Source organism: Pan paniscus, chromosome 11 (assembly GCF_029289425.2).
Source record: "Pan paniscus chromosome 11, NHGRI_mPanPan1-v2.0_pri, whole genome shotgun sequence".
NCBI classification, from domain to species: Eukaryota; Metazoa; Chordata; class Mammalia; order Primates; family Hominidae; genus Pan; species Pan paniscus.
Window position 1 is genome coordinate 18345565 of NC_073260.2, and position 23901 is coordinate 18369465.

Sequence of the window (23901 nt, forward strand, 5' to 3'; positions counted from 1 at the left end):
ATTTATCAATTAATATAAGGGAAATTGACTTGCCATATTGAATCTTTTACATCTCTTTATCCTTTTGCTTTATGAACTAAATCAAGGGTCAGCAATTTATGGACCATGGGCCAAATCTAGCCTGCCATCTCTTTTGTATGTCCTTTGCAATAACACAATTATATATAACTTGACAGCATTTTTTTTTTTTTTGAGACAGAGTCTCGCCCTGTCGCCCAGGCTGGAGTGCAATGGGAAGATCTCGGGTCACTGCAAGCTCCGCCTGCCAGGTTCAAGCGATTCTCCTGCCTCAGCCTCCCAAATAGCTGGGATTACAGGCACACACCACCATGCCCAGCCAACTTGACAGCATTTTAAAGTGTCATGCATATCACTATACTGCCATATTTTATTTAATCTTTAAATTTTCAGTGCATTTCCATCATATCAAAATAAGAAACAAGTACATCTGTGATATTTTGGGCTTAGTTCCTGTTAATTACCTTTCCTCCTGAGTGTGGGTTACACTTTCCTATTTCTTTTTATCTAGTAATTTTGGATTGAATCTTCTACTTTATTAATAAAAATATTATAAAGACTCTGGATTCTATTACATTCCTCTGAAGATTTTTCGTGTGTGTGTGTGTGTTAGCAGGCAGTTGGCTGGATTCAGTTCCAAACTCTGAAATCTCAGTTCAGTATTTTTAGCCTTAGCTGGATGCTAGAAATCTGTGCTGTGCATAGGTCAAGGGTCAGCCAGGTTTGAGCAAGGATTATACACAGAACTTGGAGTTCCTTCACTATTCAGCTGTGGTAACTATTCCCTACTTTGTCCTCTAGTTCCTAAACCAGTATGATATCAGGTTCTACTGGGGTTTTAGCCACTCCAAGGCACCAATGGGACCTGCCCTCAGGGTAAAGCTATAAAAAGCGGGACACTTATTCAGTGTCATTCCCTTCTCCCAAGTGTCACTTTCCCTCCCACTCTCTAGTATCTGCAGGTAGTTTGTTTTAATATGTATCTTGTCTAGAGTTTGTGGTTATTTTTACAGAAAGGTTGCCCAGTATAAGCTATTTGGCTATTACTGAAACCAGAACCACTTTTTTTTTTATATTTTCTATCAGTTTCTAAAGTTCCTTTTAGTCTCAATTTACTAAGAGTTTTTGTAATGCAATTATGCTGAATTGTATTAAATGACTCTTCTATATATATCCTTCCCCACCCTTCCCTGCTGTTCTAAGGAAATCATTGGCCGCAGGTGATCCAATCGTCTTTTGCTCTGGCTTCTCCCACCCTGGTGGTTGTCTCCCAAGAAGATAGTTAAGAAGGAAAAGGAACTTTCTATTTTCAAGAAATTCCTCAAAATTAGTGGTTGAATAGCTGGTGCTCTCTTTTGTTTACCTGCTTGACTTATTCTGGATTTTATGGATTTATTATTTTGGGTATAGTTCTCAATTCTATCAGTTCACCAGAATTTGGAGGGAAGATGAAAAATGTTTACTATTTGAGCCAGAAGTCAGTGGGCACTATTATTATTCCCATTACAAAGATGAGAAAATGGAGGATTAGAGAGTTCATGCAACCAGTTTCCATCACCAGTTAATAAGAGGAATGCCAAAAATTGAATCCAGGTCTTTCTGGAGCCAGAGTTTGGTTGTAAAATGGGGTACAAATGGGAAGTTGATAAAATTAGAAAAGTAAGCTGGGGACATAATGGGCAGGGCCTTGAATGCCAATATAGGGAATTTTCAGTCTTTGATGAAACCCATCATTTACTGAATACCAGAGGCTGAGCTAAAAGATACAAAAATGAATAAGATGAAAATGAAAAAGTACCTGAGCCTAAGGCTCCCACTATCTGAAACACAAACATGTAAAGAGACAGGGTAATAAGTGCTATCACAACAGCATGAGCTCTGTACCCAATTTAGTACGTAACAGTCTAAGAAAGGTAAGATGTTTCTGAGACAGTGTTGACTTTTCTAGACATCTCTTTGCATTGCTAAACTCTACGGCAACTTGTGTGTCTATGTTAGGAAATCTGAAATGAACTTTCTTCTGTGCCTTAGAATCTAAGGGATTATTTTAACATTGTTAAAGTGGAGAGTTTGTGTCCAGACAAGCATAATCAAGGTCAACTTTTTTAGAGATAAAGTATTTCGAGTCTGGGCACGGATTACAGCATCATGCCTGTAATTCCAGCACTTTGGGAGGCTGAGGTGGGCGGATCACCTGAGATCAGGAGTTCGAGATCAGCCTGGCCAACATGGAGAAACCGTGCCTCTACTAAAAATACAAAAATTAGCTGGGTGTGGTGGCGCATGCCTGTAATCCCAGCTACTCAGGAGGCTGAGGCAGGAGAATTGCTTGAATCCGGGAGGCGGAGGTTGCAGTGAGCTGAGATCATGCCGCTGCACTCCAGCCTGGGCGACATAGCAAGACTCTGTCTCAAAAAAAAAAAAAATGTATTTTGATATAATTCTTCACTTGTATTTCAGTTCTGTGTTAAAATGTCTGCTGTGGAGGGAATCTGCACTTCGGAAAGCCCAGTCATTGATCATCAGGGCACAAAGTCCTCCAAATGTGTGCGCCAGAAAGTAGAGGGCTCCTCCACTCACTTGGTGACATTCACTGTGCTTCCTCTGGGAATTGGCCTTCACAACATCAATTTTTCACTGGAGACTTCGTTTGGAAAAGAAATCTTAGTAAAAACATTACGAGTGGTGGTAAGAAAAACATGCTTCAATAACTTATGCTTAAATTATTGCAAAAGAGAGACACAGAAAGGTGGGGGAGAGAAACAATAGTGTAAATTTAACAAAACATTAAGCATTAAGGAAACTGGATGGAGGTTATTCTAGATTTTTTTTTGTACTATTCTTGCAATTTTTCTATAAGTCTGAAATTGTGCTTAAAAAATTTTAATAAAACAATAACATTTGTTTCGTAGAAAATATAAAATACTGAAAAACGACAGATAAATAAAAATCATCAATAATTCCCATACCCAGAGATATCTGATTTTAACAATTGGTACACGTCTTTTTTTTGGTATACAGGTACAATTGGTACACAGGCTTTTTTTTCCCCTTAATACATTCAGAAAATGTGTCTTGAAATCTATGTGCCAGACATTATGCAAGGAACTGGAGATAAAACAATAAATAAGACATGGCCCTTGAATTTAAAGAACTTGCAGTCTAGGAAACTTTCCATTGTATAAACAAATAAACAGGCCCAAAAAAGAAGAAAAGTATCATTTGTTAAGTACAATTTACCCACAGTCTGTTAATTGTATTCACGTTATTAACATTAATATTTTTATGTAATTTTAATATTTTTATATAATTTTAATATTTTATATAAGTATGATTTACCAATTAAAAATATTAGTACTTTTAAAGGACTAAGATTCTTGCTAAGGGTCATATGGCCAATTAATGACAGACTGGATTTCCTGGCTCTTCACTCTCTGTTTTCAGCTATGAAATTCACTTCAGTAAACATGTACCGACTTATTTTGTGCAAAGCACATTCCCATGCATCCTTGCACTGTGGTTCCATGCAGTCTCTGGAGCGAGGCTGCTGGGCCTTGAATCTTGGCTCCATCACCTCCTAGCAGTGTGACAGTGTTACTTGATTTCCATGTGTGTCAGTCTCCTCATCTGTCGAATGGGAGTAATAACAGCACCAACCTCATAGAGGTTTTTAGAGGTTAAATGAGTTAATACAAATAAAGCACTTAGAACAATTATCTGGCTTATAAATAACTTCTTTTTAAGCATTTGCTCTGGTCAATATGCAAATAGCCATAAAATCTTATTGCTGCTTATATCCATGTAAGTATTTATACATAGTTTGCCTTTAGGAAAAATAATTTTTTAGTTTGAAAAGTGGTCCAGAAAAGTTGATCCAGGGAATTCAGGTTATATAAACTTATGTTTTTAACTGAATGTTTTCTGCCTTTATTTTAGCCAGAAGGTGTCAAAAGGGAAAGCTATTCTGGTGTTACTTTGGATCCTAGGGGTATTTATGGTAGGCAAAATGATTTTTTATTTTATATGTTATCTTTTGCTTTAGAAGTTAAAGTGTGTATGTAACTTAAAACACTATTTTTCAGAAAGTGAATTGTCTAAAATCAGTAGTATCCACTTCTGGCCAGGCACAGTGGCTCATGCCTGTAATCCTAGCACTTTGGGAGGCCGAGGTGGGTGGATCATTTGAGGTCAGGAGTTCGAGACCAGCCTGGCCAACATAGTGAAACCCTACCTCTACTAAAAATACAAAAATTAGCTGGGCATGGTGGTGGGCACCCATAGTCCCAGCTATTTGGGAAGCTGAGGCAGGAGAATCGCTTGAACCTGGGAGGTGGAGGTTACAGTGAGCTGAGATCGTGCCACTGCACTCCAGCCTGGGCGACAGAGCAAGACTGTGTCAAAAAAAAAAAAAAAAAGTATCCACTTCTTAGATCACTATCTTTCTTGATAGCATTATAGTACAACTACTATAATCTGAATGACTGAGACACAACAATAATAATTCCATTAATTTTGAATGCAAGGCCTTGAAATAGTAACAATTGCATGACTTCCCTCATATATTATTCATTGTATATCCATCACAATAATAATTTATAATATATTATTATTGAGCCAACAGTCCAAAGAACACCTAAGAAAAAGTCATTTACATAATTAACATGCATTATTTGAAAACATAATAATGCTAATTAATCACTTAACAAACCCATTCCTCATTGCTCCTGCTTCCCTACTTTTCCTTCAATTGAGATATTCCAAATCTTCTCAAAGCTAGAATTTTGCAAACATTTGAGTACTTAATCAAGGCCTAAATACATATACATGTATTTATGAAATTTAGGATGTGGCCAGTTAACCATTCTCTTTTCAACTAAAGAAGACAGATTACTGCAGTTCTTATTAAATGCTTACAATTTATCTTAACGTTGTATCAATAATTTTTGTTTTATTTCAATGATATAACAATGGGGAAAAAATTTACTTACAGATCATGATCACTATCATCAGTGTCATTTCCTCTGGGAAAGCAAAGAATTAATACCCTTTACACTTTAATTCATCTGAGTATCATGAACTGAGGAGTGTTATTTCAGTAGAGTAATAAAAAGTAAAATCCATCTATGTACATGCGTCCACATGCTTACTTGTTTCTCCAATTTTTTCTTCACACAGACCTCCTCCTTGCCTGCTCATTGTGAATGATCTATGGGTAGAGATATTACAAGTTTCAAGGGTTTTAGCCTCATGCAATTATATCAAGCCTCAAAAGCCACTGTGTCCTTGGCTTCTCTTTCTTTTTTTTTTTTTTTTTCACCACAGATGCTTCTTCTGCTGACATTATTGCAAACAATTTTCCAGAGCAGTCTTGCCTTACTCATCCTAGGTGTGAACATCAAGGCCACAGGATAGGAACAATCTTTTATCTGGGAATAAATCTCTGTAGAGAAAATCTGGGTTAAAACAAAATCTATGCCTCTTTCCAATCTTCTCATATGACTTTTTTCCCTTAACATTTTAGGCAACTTGGATTTAGGCAGCTTTCCTGATTTCTGCAGAGCTAAAGAGGGAAAAGATAAAAATTCTGTTCAGCTTATTTCAGATATTTTATTAAATACTTCTAATATTTATTATTTTTTTTGTGGGGCGGGGGGACAGGGTCTCACTCTGTTGCCCAGGCTGGAGTGCAGTGGCACCATGTCAGCTCACTGCAACCTCCACCTCCTGATTTCAAGCGATTCTCCTGCCTCAGCCTCTGGAATAGCTGGGATTACAAGCACTCACCATGCCTGGCCAATTTTTATATTTTTAGTAGAGACGGGGTTTTACCATGTTGGCAAGGCTGGTCTGGAACTCCTTACCTCAAGTGACCCACCAGCCTTGGACTCCCAAAATGCTGGGACTACAGGCGTGAGCCACTGTGCCCGGCCTATTTCTGATATTTATATATTGAAATCGCTATACAACTATGATACTTTACAGGGTTCAGTTAAAAAAAAAATGCTAAAAAGTGTTTGGAAAAATAAATGGACTATAATGTTAAAGGAAATCTGAAAAAATATATCAATGAGGGAGAACAAACAGTATATAGTAATTAAAATTGTGTGACACCAGCTTAAAAAAAGACTAAACACAGAGACTCAATGCTTAAGACTAGCTCTAGTCTTTAGTTTCTGCTTTCTGTCCCTGATAAGCCCTTTTCTCCCAACTCGTCTCATATCTCAAATGCAGAGTGTTAAGTTTCTCACTCCCTCATTTCCTGACACACCATCCTCATTGGTTTAGGCAGGCCCCTCTCGTTTTATTTTTTCCTTCATCTCGGACCCCATTCCCATTCCCCTTCCTCCAAATGTACCCACTCAAATGTGTTTGCTGTATACTTTTGAATAGAAAGGTAATGTTGTTTTGTATGTATGTACCTTTTTAATCTATGTATATGTAACATTGTGCTATAGATCCTATTCTGTCTTAAGTTGTTACACTCAAGGCTTAGTTTTAAAGAAATATCTCGGCCGGGCGCGGTGGCTCACGCCTGTAATCCCAGCACTTTGGGAGGCTGAGGCAGGCGGATCATGAGGTCAGGAGATCGAGACCATCCTGGCTAAAACGGTGAAACCCCGTCTCTACTAAAAATACAAAAAATTAGCCAGGCGTGGTGGTGGGCGCCTGTAGTCCCAGCTACTCGGGAGGCTGAGGCAGGAGAAGGGCATGAACCCGGGAGGCGGAGCTTGCAGTGAGCCAAGATCACGCCACTGCACTCCAGCCTGGGCGACAGAGCGAGACTCCGTCTCAAAAAAATATATATATATAACTCTATTGTTATAGGTATACTTAATTCATTTTTCTTGCATAGAATTTCAGAGCATGTTCCCTCACCATTTTATCCATCACTGTATATACAATATATTTCCCTTGAAAAATCCATATTAGCATTTACCTGGACCATGTATCCAGGAGCTGGGTCAAAGGATATATACATATTTAATGCCATTTAGTCCTGTCATATTGCCCTTCAGAATGGTTATACTTCCATTAGCAGTGCACGAGGGTTCTCGTCTCTCCACAACCTCACCAACGCTTGCCTCTCTAAAATGTGGCATTTTTAATGGGTATAAAGCACTATCTCATTATTGTTTTAATTTGGATTCTTCTGGTTACTAATGATTTTAAGCATTTCTTCATATACTTGTCCATTTGGGTTTCCCATCTGTCAATTGCCTATTCATATCTTTTGCACGTTTGTAAATTTTCTATCTGGGTTATCTTTTAAAAATTTCTTCTTGATTTTGTCTCTGATGTACCTCTTTGAGCAACAACAAGCCTTCATGGGTTTGAAAAGGAATTATTTATTCTGATGTAGTCAAATCCATCATAATTTCATCTTATGGTTATATATTTTTGAGGTAATCTTTAAGAGGTCTTTCTCTACTCTTAGTTCACAAAGACATTGCTGGATATTTTATTCTGTTAATTTTATAGATTTGAATTTAAAATGTTTTAATCTGTCTGGAACCTGCCTTTTTATGTGATGTCTTGATGAGTCTTTTACCGTGATCACTGACGAGGAATAAAATTAACTTCTCTTAGTTTTAACTTTCTCTTTACCTTTTCCACCTGGTAGTAGAGTTGCCAATGGAATTGAAATAGTCAAGAGCAGGCTTCAATGGAGAAGATGGTGAAGGAGCAAATCTAGATAATCTCAAGGCTATCTGTAATAAGTATCATATATTGAGCATGAATTGTATGCCAGGCTCTTTGTCTATATTATTTTTATCCCACAAAAATCCTTTGAGGAAAATGTTGTTACCTCCATTTAACTGATGAACAAATTGAGGCTAAGAAAGGTTGTATCTTGCCCAGCGTCACATATATACTAAGCTCTTTTTGAACTTCATGCTCTTTCACTCAAACTGCAAACCTCTTAAATGTCTTCTGAGTTTTATTTTGATATATCCTCTGCATTTATCAAGGATTAATGAAGAAAGAAGTTTTATGAGGAATATTCCTGCATTTTTAGGAAAGCCATGTGGCTTGTCCATTAAATTGAAAATGTGACTCATTTTTCTTTAGCATCTTCCATATGCCAGGGTCTGTGCTAAGTGCCAGGACTACAGCTGGAATGAGAAATGATTCCTGCCCCCAGAGCGCTTTCTTAGCAGGACAATGGGAGGTGGATTCTCTTTCTGGTGACTAGTGTGGGCTCTGCAGCAAAACTTCTGGAGTTCAGATTGCAGCTCCACTTGTATTGTTTCTGGGACCTTGAACACATTACTTTCTAAGCCTCAATTTCCTCATCTATAAAATTAAACTAATGAAAATAGACCTAACATAGAGGACTGTTGTGAGAATCCAATGCAATAATTCATTTAAAGAACTTAGTAGCATGCTTGGTACTCTATCAGTAGAATGATCAATGTTACCTTTTTTTGGACATAAACCAGTGATTACAGTAGAAAAATTATCTGATACCAGTATGCTAAAACTCTGTTGTTTTGCCCATAGATTAAAAAGTATCAAAACTAGACTGGGAAGGGAAGGTGGAAAGAATTTCAGATCATACTTCCCTGTGGAGCTAATGTTCAATATATAGTTGATTAAGAAATTACATGTTAGTTATTCTTAGCTTTCAGTTCCAGGAACAATTTTCTGTCTTTGGGCAAGCTGGCATGCTATATTTTGCTGGTGAATAAGATTTATATAACCTATTTATTTCACATCTTATAATGACCAGGAAGCTTACAGCCAAATTTAATGCTTTATTTAATAAGATTATACAAGCCTAGGGTTTGATTAAAGTCCTTGATGATTTTTAACTTTCTTTTAAAATTTTAATAGTCTAATTATAAGTCTTTTATTTTGAAATATTCTTTGGAAGTAGATACATTATAAATAATCTGCAAACAGTCTTCCCCTGGAAACTCTGTATAAATCCAAATTTTCTAAATTACAGGTACCATTAGCAGACGAAAGGAGTTCCCATACAGGATACCATTAGATTTGGTCCCCAAAACAGAAATCAAAAGGATTTTGAGTGTAAAAGGTAAATTAACAAATGCCATTTTTATTTCTCATTTCACTTGGTGCTTCAAACAAAAATCAAATATCCTCATGATTATTCTGTTTCTCCACTTCCGTGTTCAGTAGCACACACAAATCTACCTTTAGGAGTGCTCCACCCCTACCCACCCCCACTTTCAAACCTTTAATCACTTTTCCCACTATCTTCTTCCAATGGCCTGATTTACATGGAGATTCATTCTCCTCCAATGGAAGGTAGGGACTGTCATTGGCTCAAAGATGTCTCTAAAATGGGGGTCCAGTTGCTTCTAGACTTAAAGAACTTTCCATGGTCTTAGTGGCCAGTCCCGCTCCAGAGAAGGCCTATGGCCTGCACATGGCCTAGCGAGAACAGCACTGCTCTGCTGAAGTACTGGTCCCAGAAGGGTTGTCTTAGTCCATTTATGCTGCCATAACAAAATAACAAAATTTATAAATAATACAAATTTATTTCTCACAGTTCTGGAGGCTGGGAAGTCCAAGATCAAGGCACCAAGAGATTGGGTGTTTGGCAAGGGCTGCTCTCTGTTTCCATGAGGACATATGTTGCTGTATCCTCCTGTGGCAGAAAGTGGAAAGGCAAAAGGGCAAAAAGGGGTGAAGAACTTCCTCATACCTCGTCTATAAGATTATTAATCCCACTCATTAGGGTGGAGCCATCATAACCTAATCACCTCTCACAAAGCCCCACCTTCTAATACTATCACCTTGGTGATTAGGCTTCAGTGTATGAATTTTGGAGAGACATATACATTCAAACCATAGCAGGGATTCTCCTCCCCTCGCATACATTTGCAGAAGTGATATTTGCACAAGTGACTAGGTTTTCCTTAGTCTCCAGGCTTTACAATTCAATAACATATTACCGAATGATAGAATGTCCTGACTACATTTTATCTCAGATAAAACCCTAGAATCACAAAATGTTAGTACTGGAAAGGATCTTTTTGATCATGTGCAACCCTGTTGTTGGATATAAAAGAAAGTGGCATGTCCAAGGTTGCACAGTGAGTTATAGACAGAGTCATGTCAGCACTCCCTGTTCAGGCTCTTTGCTTTGCTTCCTGGAAGGGATTGGTAAATATGGTTTATAATGTCTAAAGCTAACAGGTTGAATGGCAACTAATTTGCCATGTTCTCTTGCAGCAATCAGTCCACTGTATTACATTACCTACCACCATATTTTAGTGATTTTTAAAGTCTTTTTTTTTGTTTCTTTCAAATTCATGTTCCTAACCAGATCTTTTTTTCTCATCCCGTTTCTGAGAAGCAAGTCAACTGCCTAGATAAAAAGGGAAGAACCATCTCTAGATGGTTGTTCTTCTCTCTTGAGAACATACTGTTAGAAGTTAATAAAAAGCAATGTGTCTACTTTGATCTTTTTTGTTTCAGGATTGCTTGTAGGTGAGATCTTGTCTGCAGTTCTAAGTCAGGAAGGCATCAATATCCTAACCCACCTCCCCAAAGGGAGTGCAGAGGCGGAGCTGATGAGCGTTGTCCCAGTATTCTATGTTTTTCACTACCTGGAAACAGGAAATCATTGGAACATTTTTCATTCTGACCCATTAATTGAAAAGCAGAAACTGAAGAAAAAATTAAAAGAAGGTAAAAAAAAAAAGTATTTCACATAAAAATTGGGTGATTCTAAACTAATATTTTTATTAAACTAATATTTAAGTTGTGAATTATAGAAAACTTTGTAAGAGAATTTTAGCAAAAAAATCATGAGATGGACTCTACTATATAAATAAATATTATTTCTGTAGCATTTTGGCTCAACTTACCAAAATGCCTGAATGAGAGGCAAGGCACCTGCATTCCAAACTACAGAACACTTCCTTCCTTTTCGAATGAGATCAGAATGTTCTACTTGATAATTCCCAATTCGAGCAATTCATATACTTCCTTTGAGAAGTTCAATGCTGACCACAGAGCATATGCTTGCTGCCCAACACCAAAGGAAGCTTACCATTCTCAGGGCCTGATAAAGTGTTCTTTGAGTAGAAACGGAGGTCTGTTAAGCACCGTGTTCTTTTTCTTGTGCTTCTTAGGGATGTTGAGCATTATGTCCTACAGAAATGCTGACTACTCTTACAGTGTGTGGAAGGGTGGAAGTGCTAGCACTTGGTAAGTAGAAGATTTTGAGTTGCATTTTCATATAGTGGTTAATTAACTAAAGAATAATAACCATAATGGAAACTCCATTCCTCCAGTTGCTCAGGCTAAAAGCCTCGTCATCCTTCACTCCTCTCTTTCTCTTACCATTCACATCTGATCCAGCAGATATGGATTCAAAATATATCCTTAATTTGACTACTTCTCACCACCTCCACCACACTATCCTGTTCCAAGACACCTTCCTCTCCCACCTGGATTCTTGCACTAGTCTCCCTTAGTCTTCTGGGTTCAGCCCTTGATCCTCTTCAGTATATACTCAACACAGCAACTGAAGTGATCCTGTTAAAACATATGTTAGATCATGCCACTCAAAACCATTTAGGAGCTTCCCATCTTACCCAGAGTAAAAACCAAACTTTTTATTGTGATTTACAAAGCTCTGTATGATCTGGCTCTACCTCATGTCTCCTACTTTATCTCCTATACTCTCTTTCCCTCCAATTCAGCCCCACTAGCCTTCCTCAAACACACCAGGCATGCTTCCACCTCAGGGCCTTTGCACTGTTTTCTCAGTCTGAAATACTCCTCCTTAGGTGTCAGCATGACTGGCTCTCATATTTCCCTCAGGTCTTTACCAAATGTCACCTTGGGGAGGCCTCTGCTATATCATAATGTCTAAAATTGCAATCCACTCCCCTCCCAACACCTCATATCTTTTCTTTTCTCCTCAGTGTGATTACTAACGTTCTTGCTTATTCCACTATTGTGTATCTCCCCCACTGGAATGTAAGCTCCATGCGGGAAGTTCTAAGTATCCCTAGTGCCTGGTACCTACCTGGCACATAGTAGATGCTCAGTAAGTATTTATTCAATGAAACATATCTTCCAAAATTCTGATGATTTGAGGGAAAGATAGTCTGAATTAATTAAGAGTCCATATGGCAGTCTATTTTCAAAAAATACCGGCTGGGCATGGTGGCTCACGCCTGTAATCCCAGCACTTTGGGAGGACAAGGCGGGCGGATCATGAGGTCAAGAGATCGAGACCATCCTGGCCAACATGGTGAAACCCCGTCTCTATGAAAAATACAAAAATTAGCTGGGCGTAGTGGCATGTGCCTGTAGTCCCAGCTACTCAGGAGGCTGAGGCAGGAGAATCACTTAAACCCAGGAGGCAAGGGTTACAGTGAGCCGAGATCGCGCTACTGCACTCCAGCCCAGGTGACAGAGTGAGACTCTGTCTCAAAAAACAAAACAAAACAAAACAAAAAAACCATCATGCTATGACAAAATATTTAATAAAAACGGTGTGCCAGCTGCTTTGTAGGTTCTATATGAAACATATTTAAGGAGTTTACAACCTAGAATACTTTAATTTTAGATTTTTTTCTTTTTTCTTTTTTCTTTTTTTTTTTTTTTTTAGACGGAGTCTTGCTCTGTTCCCAGGCTGGAGTGCAGTGGCACGATCTCGGCTCACTGCAACCTCCGCCTCCCGGGTTCAAGCGATTCTCCTGGCTCAGCCTCCTGAGAGCTGGGATTACAGGCGTGCACCACCATGCCTAATTTTTGTATTTTTAGTAGAGGTGGGGTTTCACCATGTTGGCCAGGATGGTCTCGATCTCCAGACCTCGTGATCCACCCACCTCAGCCTCCCAAAGGGCTGGGATTACAGGCATGAGCCACTGCGCCTGGCCAGTTTTTTTTTCTTTAGGTATTGAGATCTCCCAGAATTTTATCTTTGGCCCTCTTATTTTCTGTAATCTCCCCTGGTACAATCTCATTATTGCCCATGATTTCCATAACATCTAGGCTAATGGCCCCCTAATCAATGTCTCAAGGCCTAACTTCTTTCCTAAGAAGTTAGGAAATGTCCTAGATCCATATTTCTAGGTTTCCGGAAGCCAAAGATCCTTCAAGCACAATATGTGCCAAATTCATTATTTTCTTCCTCAAATACACTTCTGTTTCTTTACTCAGTGCACAACAATACCCTGCCCTTTGTCCCCCATTGATCAAGTCAGAATCATCAGTTGGTTTTTGATTCCTTCCTTTCCTTTTGGCTTTACCTCTGATCAGCTACCAAGTTCCATAGATTATACCTTAGAATTAGGTCTGACCATGTGTGGGTGACACACTTCAAAAGACACACAGGGCCAGATACAGTGGCTCACACCTATAATCCTAGCACTTTGGGAGGCTGAAGCAGGAGGATGGCTTGAGCACAGGAGTTCCAGACCAGACTGGGTAACATAGGGAGACCCTGTCTTTAATAAAACAATAAAAATATAAAAAAATAAATAAAAGGCTCATAGACCCCTGCAGCACACCAACCAGAGGATAACCCAGGATGCAGGAGTGGGAGTGAGTGTCAATGAAGACTGGAAACTGACACAGCAGGACCTGGGAAATAGATGCCTGGAGAGCAGAAAGCCCCACAGGAAGGTACAACAGCCTCTCAGTAAACACTCAGAGCCTTTCAAGAGTTTGGGGCAAGACTGAAACATAGACCCAACTCCATGAGTTCCTTGAAAGAAATAATAGACATAGAAGAAAATGTCCAGCACCTAAATACCCTCAAACTTTTCTTGAGAAATACAAAGCAGATTTTTTAAAGTGCGAATGTCATTCATATTAGCAAAACCCAAAATTGATGATGATGAACATTTTTTATATTCGTCTTTTTTTTTTTTTTTAAAGAACATTGTGGATATTGAACTTTTCTCTTTAACTACAAGCCTCCATCTTATTTCTGTTTCTTTCCCCCAAGGGCATCCACTATCATGAGTTTATGCATCTTTCCAGAACATTTTTAATATTTTATATAGTATATATATACATGAAATCATATAGCTGTAACTTAACTCCAGTTTGGCTGCTCACTGCTCAAATGCCAAACTCAAGAGACTAAGGTTGGTGGGAGGAAAAGCAGGTTAATTCAGGAGCCAGCAACCCAAGGAGATGGCAGACTAGAGTCAGGAAACTATCCCAAATGCCCTAGGCTGGCCAGAGGGATTTTAAAGAGGAAGGGGCTTGGAAAACTGTGTGCAAGAGTTAGCTACGTACAGGTCAGCGTGTCTTGTTCTGATTATTATCTTGAGTAATGGGCCATCTAGTGGTCAGCTAGACTGAAACAGGTTTGTAGATTAACTGCTCAGTATTTTTCTTCCCCAGGGGACATTTCACAACCTTGATTTTTATCTCATGGCTAGTTCCTGGAATTCTTAAGTAAGCACTGTTTAAGAAAGTTAAGCATTGTAAAAGAAAGAATGGTTATTTGCTTCCAAAATGAAGTGATGGGTTTACAGTCCCTTTTTGTATTTCTAAATGATTATAACTAGTATCATACTATACCTATCATTCTGTAACTTACCTTTTTCTTTTAATACTTTTTAGTTATTTTAGATCTAGTAGTATAGGTAAATATAGCTCACTCCTTTTCATTGCCATGCAGTATTTTATTTTACAAATATATCACATAGTATATATTCTTTATCTATTCCTATCTTGATGGACAACCATTTCCAAATTTTAATATTACAAACAATGTGATAATGAACATCTTCATATGTCTCTTTGTGCACATGTGTGAGAGTTTCTCTAGGGTATATCCCAGGAGATAGAATTGCTGGAACATAAGGAATGCATATTTACAGTTTCATCAGATTTTGCCAGATTTCTCTTCAAGGTGACTAAAAAATTCTTTTCTACTCTAAATTTTTAGTCCCAGACCCTACTGTAAAACATGAGGAACTAAACTAGACCATATTAAGCACTTGTAGAGGTAGCCTAGGGTCTGGAACAAAAGCAAATAAAATAGCCTACTTCTTTTTTTCCTCCATGTCACACTTAAAATTTGAATTTCAGGGCAGTCTCCAAGGGACAGGTCAGTGGGAAGAGGAGAACGCAAAAAGCTAGAGCGAATTGTATTTGCTTTACCTTTAGGGAAGTGCTGTCTAGACTCTCACTCCTTAAGGACACCAGGGATGAGACACCCAAGAGTACCAAAGAGAAAGAGAGATAGGAGTAAGAGCTTATAAAAACCAGGTGCAGTGGCTCACACCTATAATCCCAGCACTTTGGGAGGCTGAGGTGGGTGGATCACCTGAGGTCAGGAGTTTGAGACCAGCCTGGCCAACATGGTGAAACCCTGTCTCTACTAAAAATACAAAAATTAGCTTGGCATGGTGGCACGTGCCTGTAGTCCCACCTACTCAGGAGGCTGAGGCAGGAGAATCACTTGAACCTGGGAGGTGGAAGCTGTAGTGAGCCAAGATTGCGCCATTGCACTCCAGCCTGGGCAACGGAGAGTCCGTCTGAAAAAAAAAAGAAAAAAAAAAAGGAAGTAAGAGCTTATACCTATTGAATACTTACTATAATCCAGAACTATTTTAAGTATGTTCATATATTTAATCTTTATAATTGATCCCAAAGGATGAGTCCATTGTTTCTATTTATTGCCATTGCCTTTTTTCAAAGATGTAACTATAGCATCTTTATATATACAGATGATAGATAAGTGGAGAGGCAGCCTGGCCGTATAACTGCACTCATATGCCTTTCTAGCCTGCTAAAAGAAGAGAGACTTCCAAAAGCCAAAATCCCAAGAGAGACCCAATGTAAAATGTGGGCCAATCTTTGAAAACGTGAGTGTCCTTGAACCTGAGCAATCCGTAGAAGTATTTCTCATCCTTGAGAGCAGTGTGGGAGGATTAAAAAGAGAGGAGCTCTCAACTGTTACCCCCTAAAAGTCAATAGAATAGAAAATAAATTTCTGATGTTTCTAGAGAAAGAATTAGGAAAAGGCACCTAGTTGTGGAGGGGCAAGTTCCGATTAATATCAAAAAAAATCTTTAAAATAATTAAATCAATTAGAGCAAAGACTGAGAACAACCTAAATGTCTACAGAAAGGGAAATGGCTTAAATAGCTTTGGTGCATCTGTACCAAAATACTATAATTTAATGTATAAAATCACTTGTAAAAGAACAAGGAAACTTTATGTATTAAGATAGATCTCTAAGGCATATTACTAAATGGAAAAAAAGCCAAGTACAGGATAATGTAAACATTCTCCCACTATTTTGGTGTGGTTGGGATGGAAAGGTAGATGGGAAGGCTATATCTTGTATCTACTATATATCTTGTATCTACTATTTGGAAGAATGCACAAGAAACAATGGTCATCTTCTGTTGGGAGGTGGAGGGGGACAGGGACTGCTAGAAGGAGACTTTTCATAAAATATCCCTTTGTGCTTTTGGATTTTTTTTTTTTTTAAGTTCTCTCACTCAGGCTGGATGCAGTGGCAGGATCTCAGCTTACTGCAGCCTCTACCTCCTGGGCTCAAGCAATTCTCCCACCTCAGCCTTCCAAGTAGCTGAGACTATAGGTGCCTGCCACCACATCTGGCTAATGTTTTGCATTTTTTGTAGAGACAATGTCTCACTATGACGCCCAGGCTTCACTTTTGGATTTTTGAATCATGTGAGGGTTTTACCTCTTTAAAAAAATGCTTAAAATACATTTTAAAAATGAAAATGAAAAAGAAACACAAATTTTTTAAGTGGGGGAAGTGGGAGAGCAAGTCAAGTGGTCTGAGTCTCAGACATTTGAGGACCTAGGGAGTGGAGCCTCCTGGGCGACTGAGAGAGTGAAGAGATGTTATGGGGGGATGAACCCAATCCTCTCTGATACTCTTCGATGGGTATTAGTAGAGACTTGAAATTGCTTTTTGACTAAGTAATAATGATCATTAAAATTTCCTGTGGGGTAGTAAGTTCTGTGTCAATGGCAGCACTCAAGGACAAGTGAGATAAACACTCCAGGGACATTGGGAAAGGGGACTTGGGGCCTCAGATAGGAATTTAGATTCCATGGAATGCACAAATTTTACAATCTAGAATTTTGTGATTTACTCTTTCATGTCTCATGTTCATAGGTCAATGCCTTGACTCAAAACTATTTATTTTATCTCTGTTATCTTTAACTTTAGAGTGTAATTCTTATCATCAGGAATCAATTTTTAGCTTGTGTGCTAGCGGACAATGTTGTAATCACAGAAGATGTGCTGTTCACATTTGTTTACCGAATGTTTTGGAGGTATTCCAAAAATCTTCCCTTCCTTTGTAAAATGATGACTTACTTTGGAATTGCATGTTTTAAAATGTTATTTTCTTTTAAAGAATAAAGTTGTATAAATTAATTGAAAGTCAAAAGGGATTCAGCGTTCTAAATATTTGTTTATTTGATTTTGTCTTAAAGGTTAACAGCTTTTGCTTTAAGAGTACTTGGACAAGTAAATAAATACGTAGAGCAGAACCAAAATTCAATTTGTAATTCTTTATTGTGGCTAGTTGAGAATTATCAATTAGATAATGGATCTTTCAAGGAAAATTCACAGTATCAACCAATAAAATTACAGGTAAGGAAACCAAATGCACAAATTAGCAATAGTTTTATTTAGTTTGAGTTTTATTCTCATCTGATTATGGGAGGATGAAGAAGAAGAAGGAAAAAAATGTAATTCTGCAAGAAATTCCTTTTGTGAACAAGCAAAATATACAAAGGTCTTTCCCATAATATCTGAAGTGAAGCGATCTTCAGACAGTTCACTAGAGATCAGAGAAGTGATATCTTAGACCTCTCGTTTAACGGGATGGAGGGAGATGGGCAAGTGAAAGCACTCAAGCGAGACAGACCCAGGGCTTATTGAGAAATGGGAAGCAGGAAGGGAAAGAGTGGGAGATAAGGCTTATAACACAGAGTAGAGGCCAGGTGCGGTGGCTCACGCCTGTAATTGCAGCACTTTGGGAGGCTAAGGCGGGCGGATCATGAGGTCAGGAGTTCAAAACCAGCCTGATCAATATGGTGAAACCCCGTCTCTACTAAAAATACAAAAATTAGCCGCGCGTGGTAGTGCACGCCTGTAGTACCAGCTACTCAGAAGCCTGAGGCCGGAGAATGGCTTGAACCCGGGAGGCGGAGGTTGCAGTGAGCCAAGATCAAGCCATTGCACTCCAGCTTGGGTGACAGAGTGAGACTCCATCTCAAACAAACAAACAAAAAACAGAGTAGAATCAGGTCATTTCACCTTAAAGACACCATTTCACTCCCCTTTTAAAACATTGCTTCTTTTTAGGGTACCTTGCCTGTTGAAGCCCGAGAGAACAGCTTGTATCTTACAGCCTTTACTGTGATTGGAATTAGAAAGGCTTTCGATATATGCCCCCTGGTGGTAAGTAAGAGTTTTCTTTCTCTCACACCCATCATCTATTTCTGTACTATATACTGGAGGGGCCACCAATCAGAAGACCTTTTGTTTCAAAAGCTTCTTTTCCTTCTTTCCAATAACTTGAAAATAACTTAAACTCCAGAATTGAAAGATTTCAGAACAATGATAGATATTAGAGACCACCTAGTCCAACCTACTCATCGACAGTTGAGAAAGCTGAGGACTAAGTAAGGTGAATTCAGTTTCCCAGTGTCACAGGCTAATAAATTGTAGAGCTGGGTCTAAAACTGATAGCTGGGACTGGGATGGAAGAATGATCCAGTGCCCCCAGCTTCTCTGTCTTATCTTTGCTAAATCCTGCTTTATATGTTACTGTTATCCTATAGTGAAAGCATTCTGTATCATGCAAGTACTGAGGATACACAACAGCAAATGTGTATCCTCCAAATCCTTCCAAACAACATTTGCTTGGAAACGGGAGAAAAGTGATGAGCCACCTAAGTAAATCAACATAGAAGATTTCCAAGGTTGAGATGGAAAATCTCAAGTGGATTTGCAAAACTGGAAGCACAAAACAAAACTATTTGTTTTCAGTTTGTTTCAAAAGCTTAACAAGACAAAATAATCAATGAAGACTAGTTCCCAGGCACCTAGTGGCCACATGGGTGAGAGATGCATGTGGAGCTGGGAGAGGAGGCAGGCAGGATGTTAGCAGCATTGCAGCAGGCTTTCTGCTGGCCCACTTGCCCAACACAACCATTTTGGTGGCGTCAGGACTAGTGATCGGGACTATTTACCCAGGCATTCTTAGGATCTAAAAGTACTGTGGCAGTTAGGGTTTCTTTCTGCTACTTATTGTTTTATTTATTTATTTTTTTAAGTGTAACTCCTTTTGAACCTGTGTGCCTGTTGCAACTACGCTGAGAGGGAACAATAAAAGTTGTGTCTATGGGCCGGGTGCAGTGGCTCACGCCTGTAATCCCAGCACTTGGGAGGCCGAGGCGGGCGGATCACAAGGTCAGGAGATTGAGACCATCCTGGCGAACACGGTGAAACCCCGTCTGTACCAAAAATACAAAAAAAAAAAAAAAAAAAAAAAAAAAATTAGCCGGGCGTGGTGGCGGGGCGCCTGTAGTCCTAGCTACTCCGGAGGCTGAGGCAGGAGAATGGCGTGAACCTGGGAGGCGGAGCTTGCAGTGAGCCGAGATCGCAGCACTGCACTCCAGCCTGGGCGACAGAGCGAGACTCCGTCTCAAAAAAAAAAAAAAAAATTGTGTCTATGCTCGGTGCCTTTTCTTCCTGGAGGCTAGGTCTGATGGTGTACTCAGAAACTAAAGGCACAAAACCTCTAAAAGGAAAGTGAGAATTCAGAGGCAAAAAGCTTAACCTGATTTGGACAACCTCATTGTCCCTTCCAAGATTATGCTCTGCTCCTTCTCTCGGAGGGATTTGCTTCACTGAGAAGCCATCCATTTCCATTAGGTCAGTCCTCTTTTCACCCCCATATTGCTTGCTCCAGGATAGTGGGATCTGAGGGTAGTTCGTATCAATTGATAGGTGGTTGCTTGGCATAGAAACTGAAGTATCTTCTCTTGTTTCCAGAAAATCGACACAGCTCTAATTAAAGCTGACAACTTTCTGCTTGAAAATACACTGCCAGCCCAGAGCACCTTTACATTGGCCATTTCTGCGTATGCTCTTTCCCTGGGAGATAAAACTCACCCACAGTTTCGTTCAATTGTTTCAGCTTTGAAGAGAGAAGCTTTGGTTAAAGGTATAACTTGTTCCATACATGTATTCAGTGAGTGTTCACTAAGACATAAAGTCTGCTAAGTCTGGGAAGTGGGTGGTGACATGTGAACTTGAGTAAGATGCAATTCCTGTCCTCAAGGAACAAACCGTCACAATACGATGTAATGTGTGCTGTTATTCATTCATTTATTCATGCATTCATTCAGCAAATATTTATTCTTTTTTTTAAGACAGGTTCTCGCTCTGTCACCCAGGCTGGAGTGCAGTGGCATGATCGTGGCTCACTGCAGCCTCGATCTCCTGGGCTCAAGTGATCTTCCCACCTCAGCCTCCCAAGTAGCTGGGACTACAGGTGCCCACCACTGAACCCAGTTACTTTTTTTTATATTTTGCAGATACGAGTCTCACTGTGTTTCCCCGGATGATCTCAAATGCCTGGGCTCAAGCACTCCTACTGCCTCAGCCTTCCAAAGTGCTAGGATCACAGGCATGAGCCACCACACCTGTCCTCTATTTATTCCTTTATTCAATAAATATGCATTGAGTATCCTATGTACACCCTGGACACCCCGTATATACCTGGCACTATTCCAGTCTCTGGGAATAAAGGAATAAACAAAACAGGCTCCCCAAAATCCAGGCCATCATGAAACTTAAATTCTAACTGGGGAGACACAAACATGATAAATAAATAAAGCTTTATGAATAGATGGTGATGGCTGATATGAAGAAAAATAGAGCAGGGAAAGAAAATAAGGTGAGAGGATGCATTGTAATTTTAGACAAGCTGACTGGGCTTAAGTTTCACTGAGAGGATGGTGTTTGAGTCAAGAGCTGAAAGGAGGTGAAGAAGCAATTCCTGTGGCTATCTAGAAGGATGTACCTGGTGGAGAACAGCACGTGCAAATGCCCTGAGGCATGGGCATGCCTGGTGCTCCAAGAATGGCAAGGAGGCCAGTGTGACTGCAGAGGAGTGAGAAGAGGAGTAGGAAGTGAGGTCAGGTAAGGAAAAAGTGAGGGAGCAAGGGAAGGTCATTTAAGGCATTAGAGAGACTCTTCAGGGCTTCTGTAAACAGTTGTGCAGTGGACAAAGTACCTAAGCAATCAAGTGAATCGAGGCTGAAATCTAGCCTGTGCTCCACTCCCCCGGCCACATACCCTAGTTTAGGGCTGCTTCCACCTAGAGCAAGGAGTGCCCATGTCTTATCCACAGCAATGTGCTGTGGGGACCAGAAGGAGCCCTAGAACTTTAATTTCAGCTTTGAGAGTGAAAAGGGGAGCCACTGGGGGATTTTGAGCAAAGGACTGCATGACCTGGCTTATATTTTACCAGGTTTGCTATAAAAGTATGTGTTTGGTTTTGAAGAATAAAGATACTGCTTCCTATAGGTCAAGAGACAAAAAATAGAAAGAGAGTAGCAGTGATTATTAGCATGATTGGGCACTTTGGAGTCCTCTTCTAGCTAAGGCTTTATAAATCTTACTGAGGTTTATGACCATCTACAAAATATGATTTGTGCCATCATTTTAAAATTACTATATTTTAACATATGCCTCAAAACCACTTGTACGATACTTCAAAAATAACACAAAAGAAATGTCTTGGGTATTGTGAGATATGGGTCATAAAATCATAAAATTTAAGATCTAGAAGGGAACTTAATAATCCAAGAGTTGTTCCAGTTGGGTTTCTTTAAAATCCTAAACTCAACTCTTCATTTTAAATACAGCAAATCTGAGACTCTGAGAGGAAGGGTCAATATCATTTTCAAGGTCATGCAAATAATGTAGTTATGAATTATAAACATACACATCAAAATTTTTACTAACCTTCAAATATGATTTCCAAATGTGCATTACTTTTTTTTAAAACAAATAGTTTGTTCCAAAAAGGATTTGAGGTTTACAGGTTTAAATAACAAATATAATTTATAGCCTAATTTATGAAAAGTGCTGCATGTACGAAATTGTCTTGAGTGCTTTAAATTGGAAAGAAATAATGAAAGACTGAACTAAGGCTTTAGGTTTAATCTCATAATTTCCAGGATGTAAATTTTCCTATCGGGAAAAAGGTTCTCCAGTTTATTTTTTAGTGTCAGTAATAATAATAATAATAATAATAATAATAATAATAATCCGTTATATATGCATGGTGCTTTCTAGTTTACAAAATCTTTTACTTTAGTATTTCATTTGAGTTTCACTGCATGGAAGAAAGTATTATCTATACTATTGGTATTAGGAAATTGAGTCACACAGAACTAAAGGAATTTGCCCAAAGTGACATGGTAAGTTAGCAACAAAAGAAAGACTAGAAGCTGGGTGCAATACCAGTTTATTGCACTTTCCACTCTACTAAACTGCCCCTTCCTAGTACATGTGTACTATGTTGATTTTAAAATACAGATTGAGGCCGGGTGCAGTGGTTTATGCCTGTAATCCCAGTACTTTGGAAGGCCAAGGTAGGAGGATTGCTTGAGCCCAGTAGTTTGAGACCAGGCTGGATAACATAACCGGGCATGGTGGCACACCCCTATAGTCCCAGCCACTCAGGAAGCTGAGGTGGGAGAATCACTGAGCCCAAGAGATTGAGGCTGCAGTGAGCTACAATCACACCACTGCACTCCAGCCTGGGTGCCAGCAAGATCCTGTCTCAAAACACACACACACAAAAAACAAAAAATAGGTTGAGTGTTCCTGATCTGAACTGCTTGGGACCAGAAGTATTTCAGATTTCAGATTTTTTTCAGATTTTGGAATATTTACATATACATAATGATATATCTTGGGGATGGGACTCAAGTCTAAACATGAAATTCATTTATGTTTCATATATACTTTACACACAGCTTGAAAGTAATTTTACACACTATTTTCAATAATTTTGTGCATGAAACAAAGTTTTGGCTGCATTTTGATTGTGACCCATCACATGAGGTCAGGGGTGAAATTACCCACCTGTGGCATCATGTCAGAGCTCAAAAACTTTCAGATTTTTGGGGCATTTCATATTTCAGATTTTCAGATTAGGGATGCTCAATGTGTAAAGACAAGTAATACCATATTAAGGGATCTCGTTTTGCATTGGTCATCTTCAGGAAGTTCCTCTAACAAGAAAAAGTAAGTAGCTTCTAGAAACTGGAAGGCCATAATACACCTGGTAGAATTATTATGTCAAATTCACATTTTTAATCATATTAATGAATGGAATTTGTTGATGTTCAGGTAATCCACCCATTTATCGTTTTTGGAAAGACAATCTTCAACATAAAGACAGCTCTGTACCTAACACTGGTACGGCACGTATGGTAGAAACAACTGCCTATGCTTTACTCACCAGTCTGAACTTGAAAGACATAAATTATGTTAACCCAGTCATCAAATGGCTATCAGAAGAGCAGAGGTATGGAGGTGGCTTTTATTCAACCCAGGTAACATTTCTTTGTCTTGTTTCATCTCCCTGTAGACATTTTTATTTTCTCCCACACCACACTCATCTGGTCTCCATGCCTTTGTCCACCAAATGAGCATGCAATAGATATGAATAATGCCTAGAATTGAAGGACCCCTACAGGTTATCTGCGTCAACACTCTTATTATACAGAAGAGGAAATTAGCCCAGGGAGTTTTACTCAGGGAATTCATGGCAGAGCCAGAATCAGAACTCATGTCTCTTGACTTTAAGCCCAGTACTTCCTTCATGATTCTAAATCACCATGAAAGGCTAG

General features: G+C 39.1%; 1 protein-coding gene across 3 annotated transcripts in view; it reads left to right on the forward strand.

Annotated features, from left to right (window-relative positions):
• C5 (complement C5) overlaps positions 1 to 23901 on the forward strand; it is a 123015-nt gene that overhangs the window by 74847 nt on the left and 24267 nt on the right. For 2 of the 3 annotated variants that reach the window (XM_024930018.4, XM_055117684.2), the window contains 9 exons: positions 2479 to 2706; positions 3955 to 4015; positions 8969 to 9058; positions 10468 to 10680; positions 11127 to 11202; positions 17452 to 17611; positions 18329 to 18424; positions 20024 to 20195; positions 23399 to 23604. In XM_024930018.4, coding sequence (XP_024785786.2) covers positions 2479 to 2706; positions 3955 to 4015; positions 8969 to 9058; positions 10468 to 10680; positions 11127 to 11202; positions 17452 to 17611; positions 18329 to 18424; positions 20024 to 20195; positions 23399 to 23604 — 1302 coding nt within the window. Of the gene's footprint in view, positions 1 to 199; positions 1868 to 2478; positions 2707 to 3954; positions 4016 to 8968; positions 9059 to 10467; positions 10681 to 11126; positions 11203 to 17451; positions 17612 to 18328; positions 18425 to 20023; positions 20196 to 23398; positions 23605 to 23901 lie in introns of those variants that run through there. The other variant, XM_063594244.1, reaches the window with a different exon arrangement.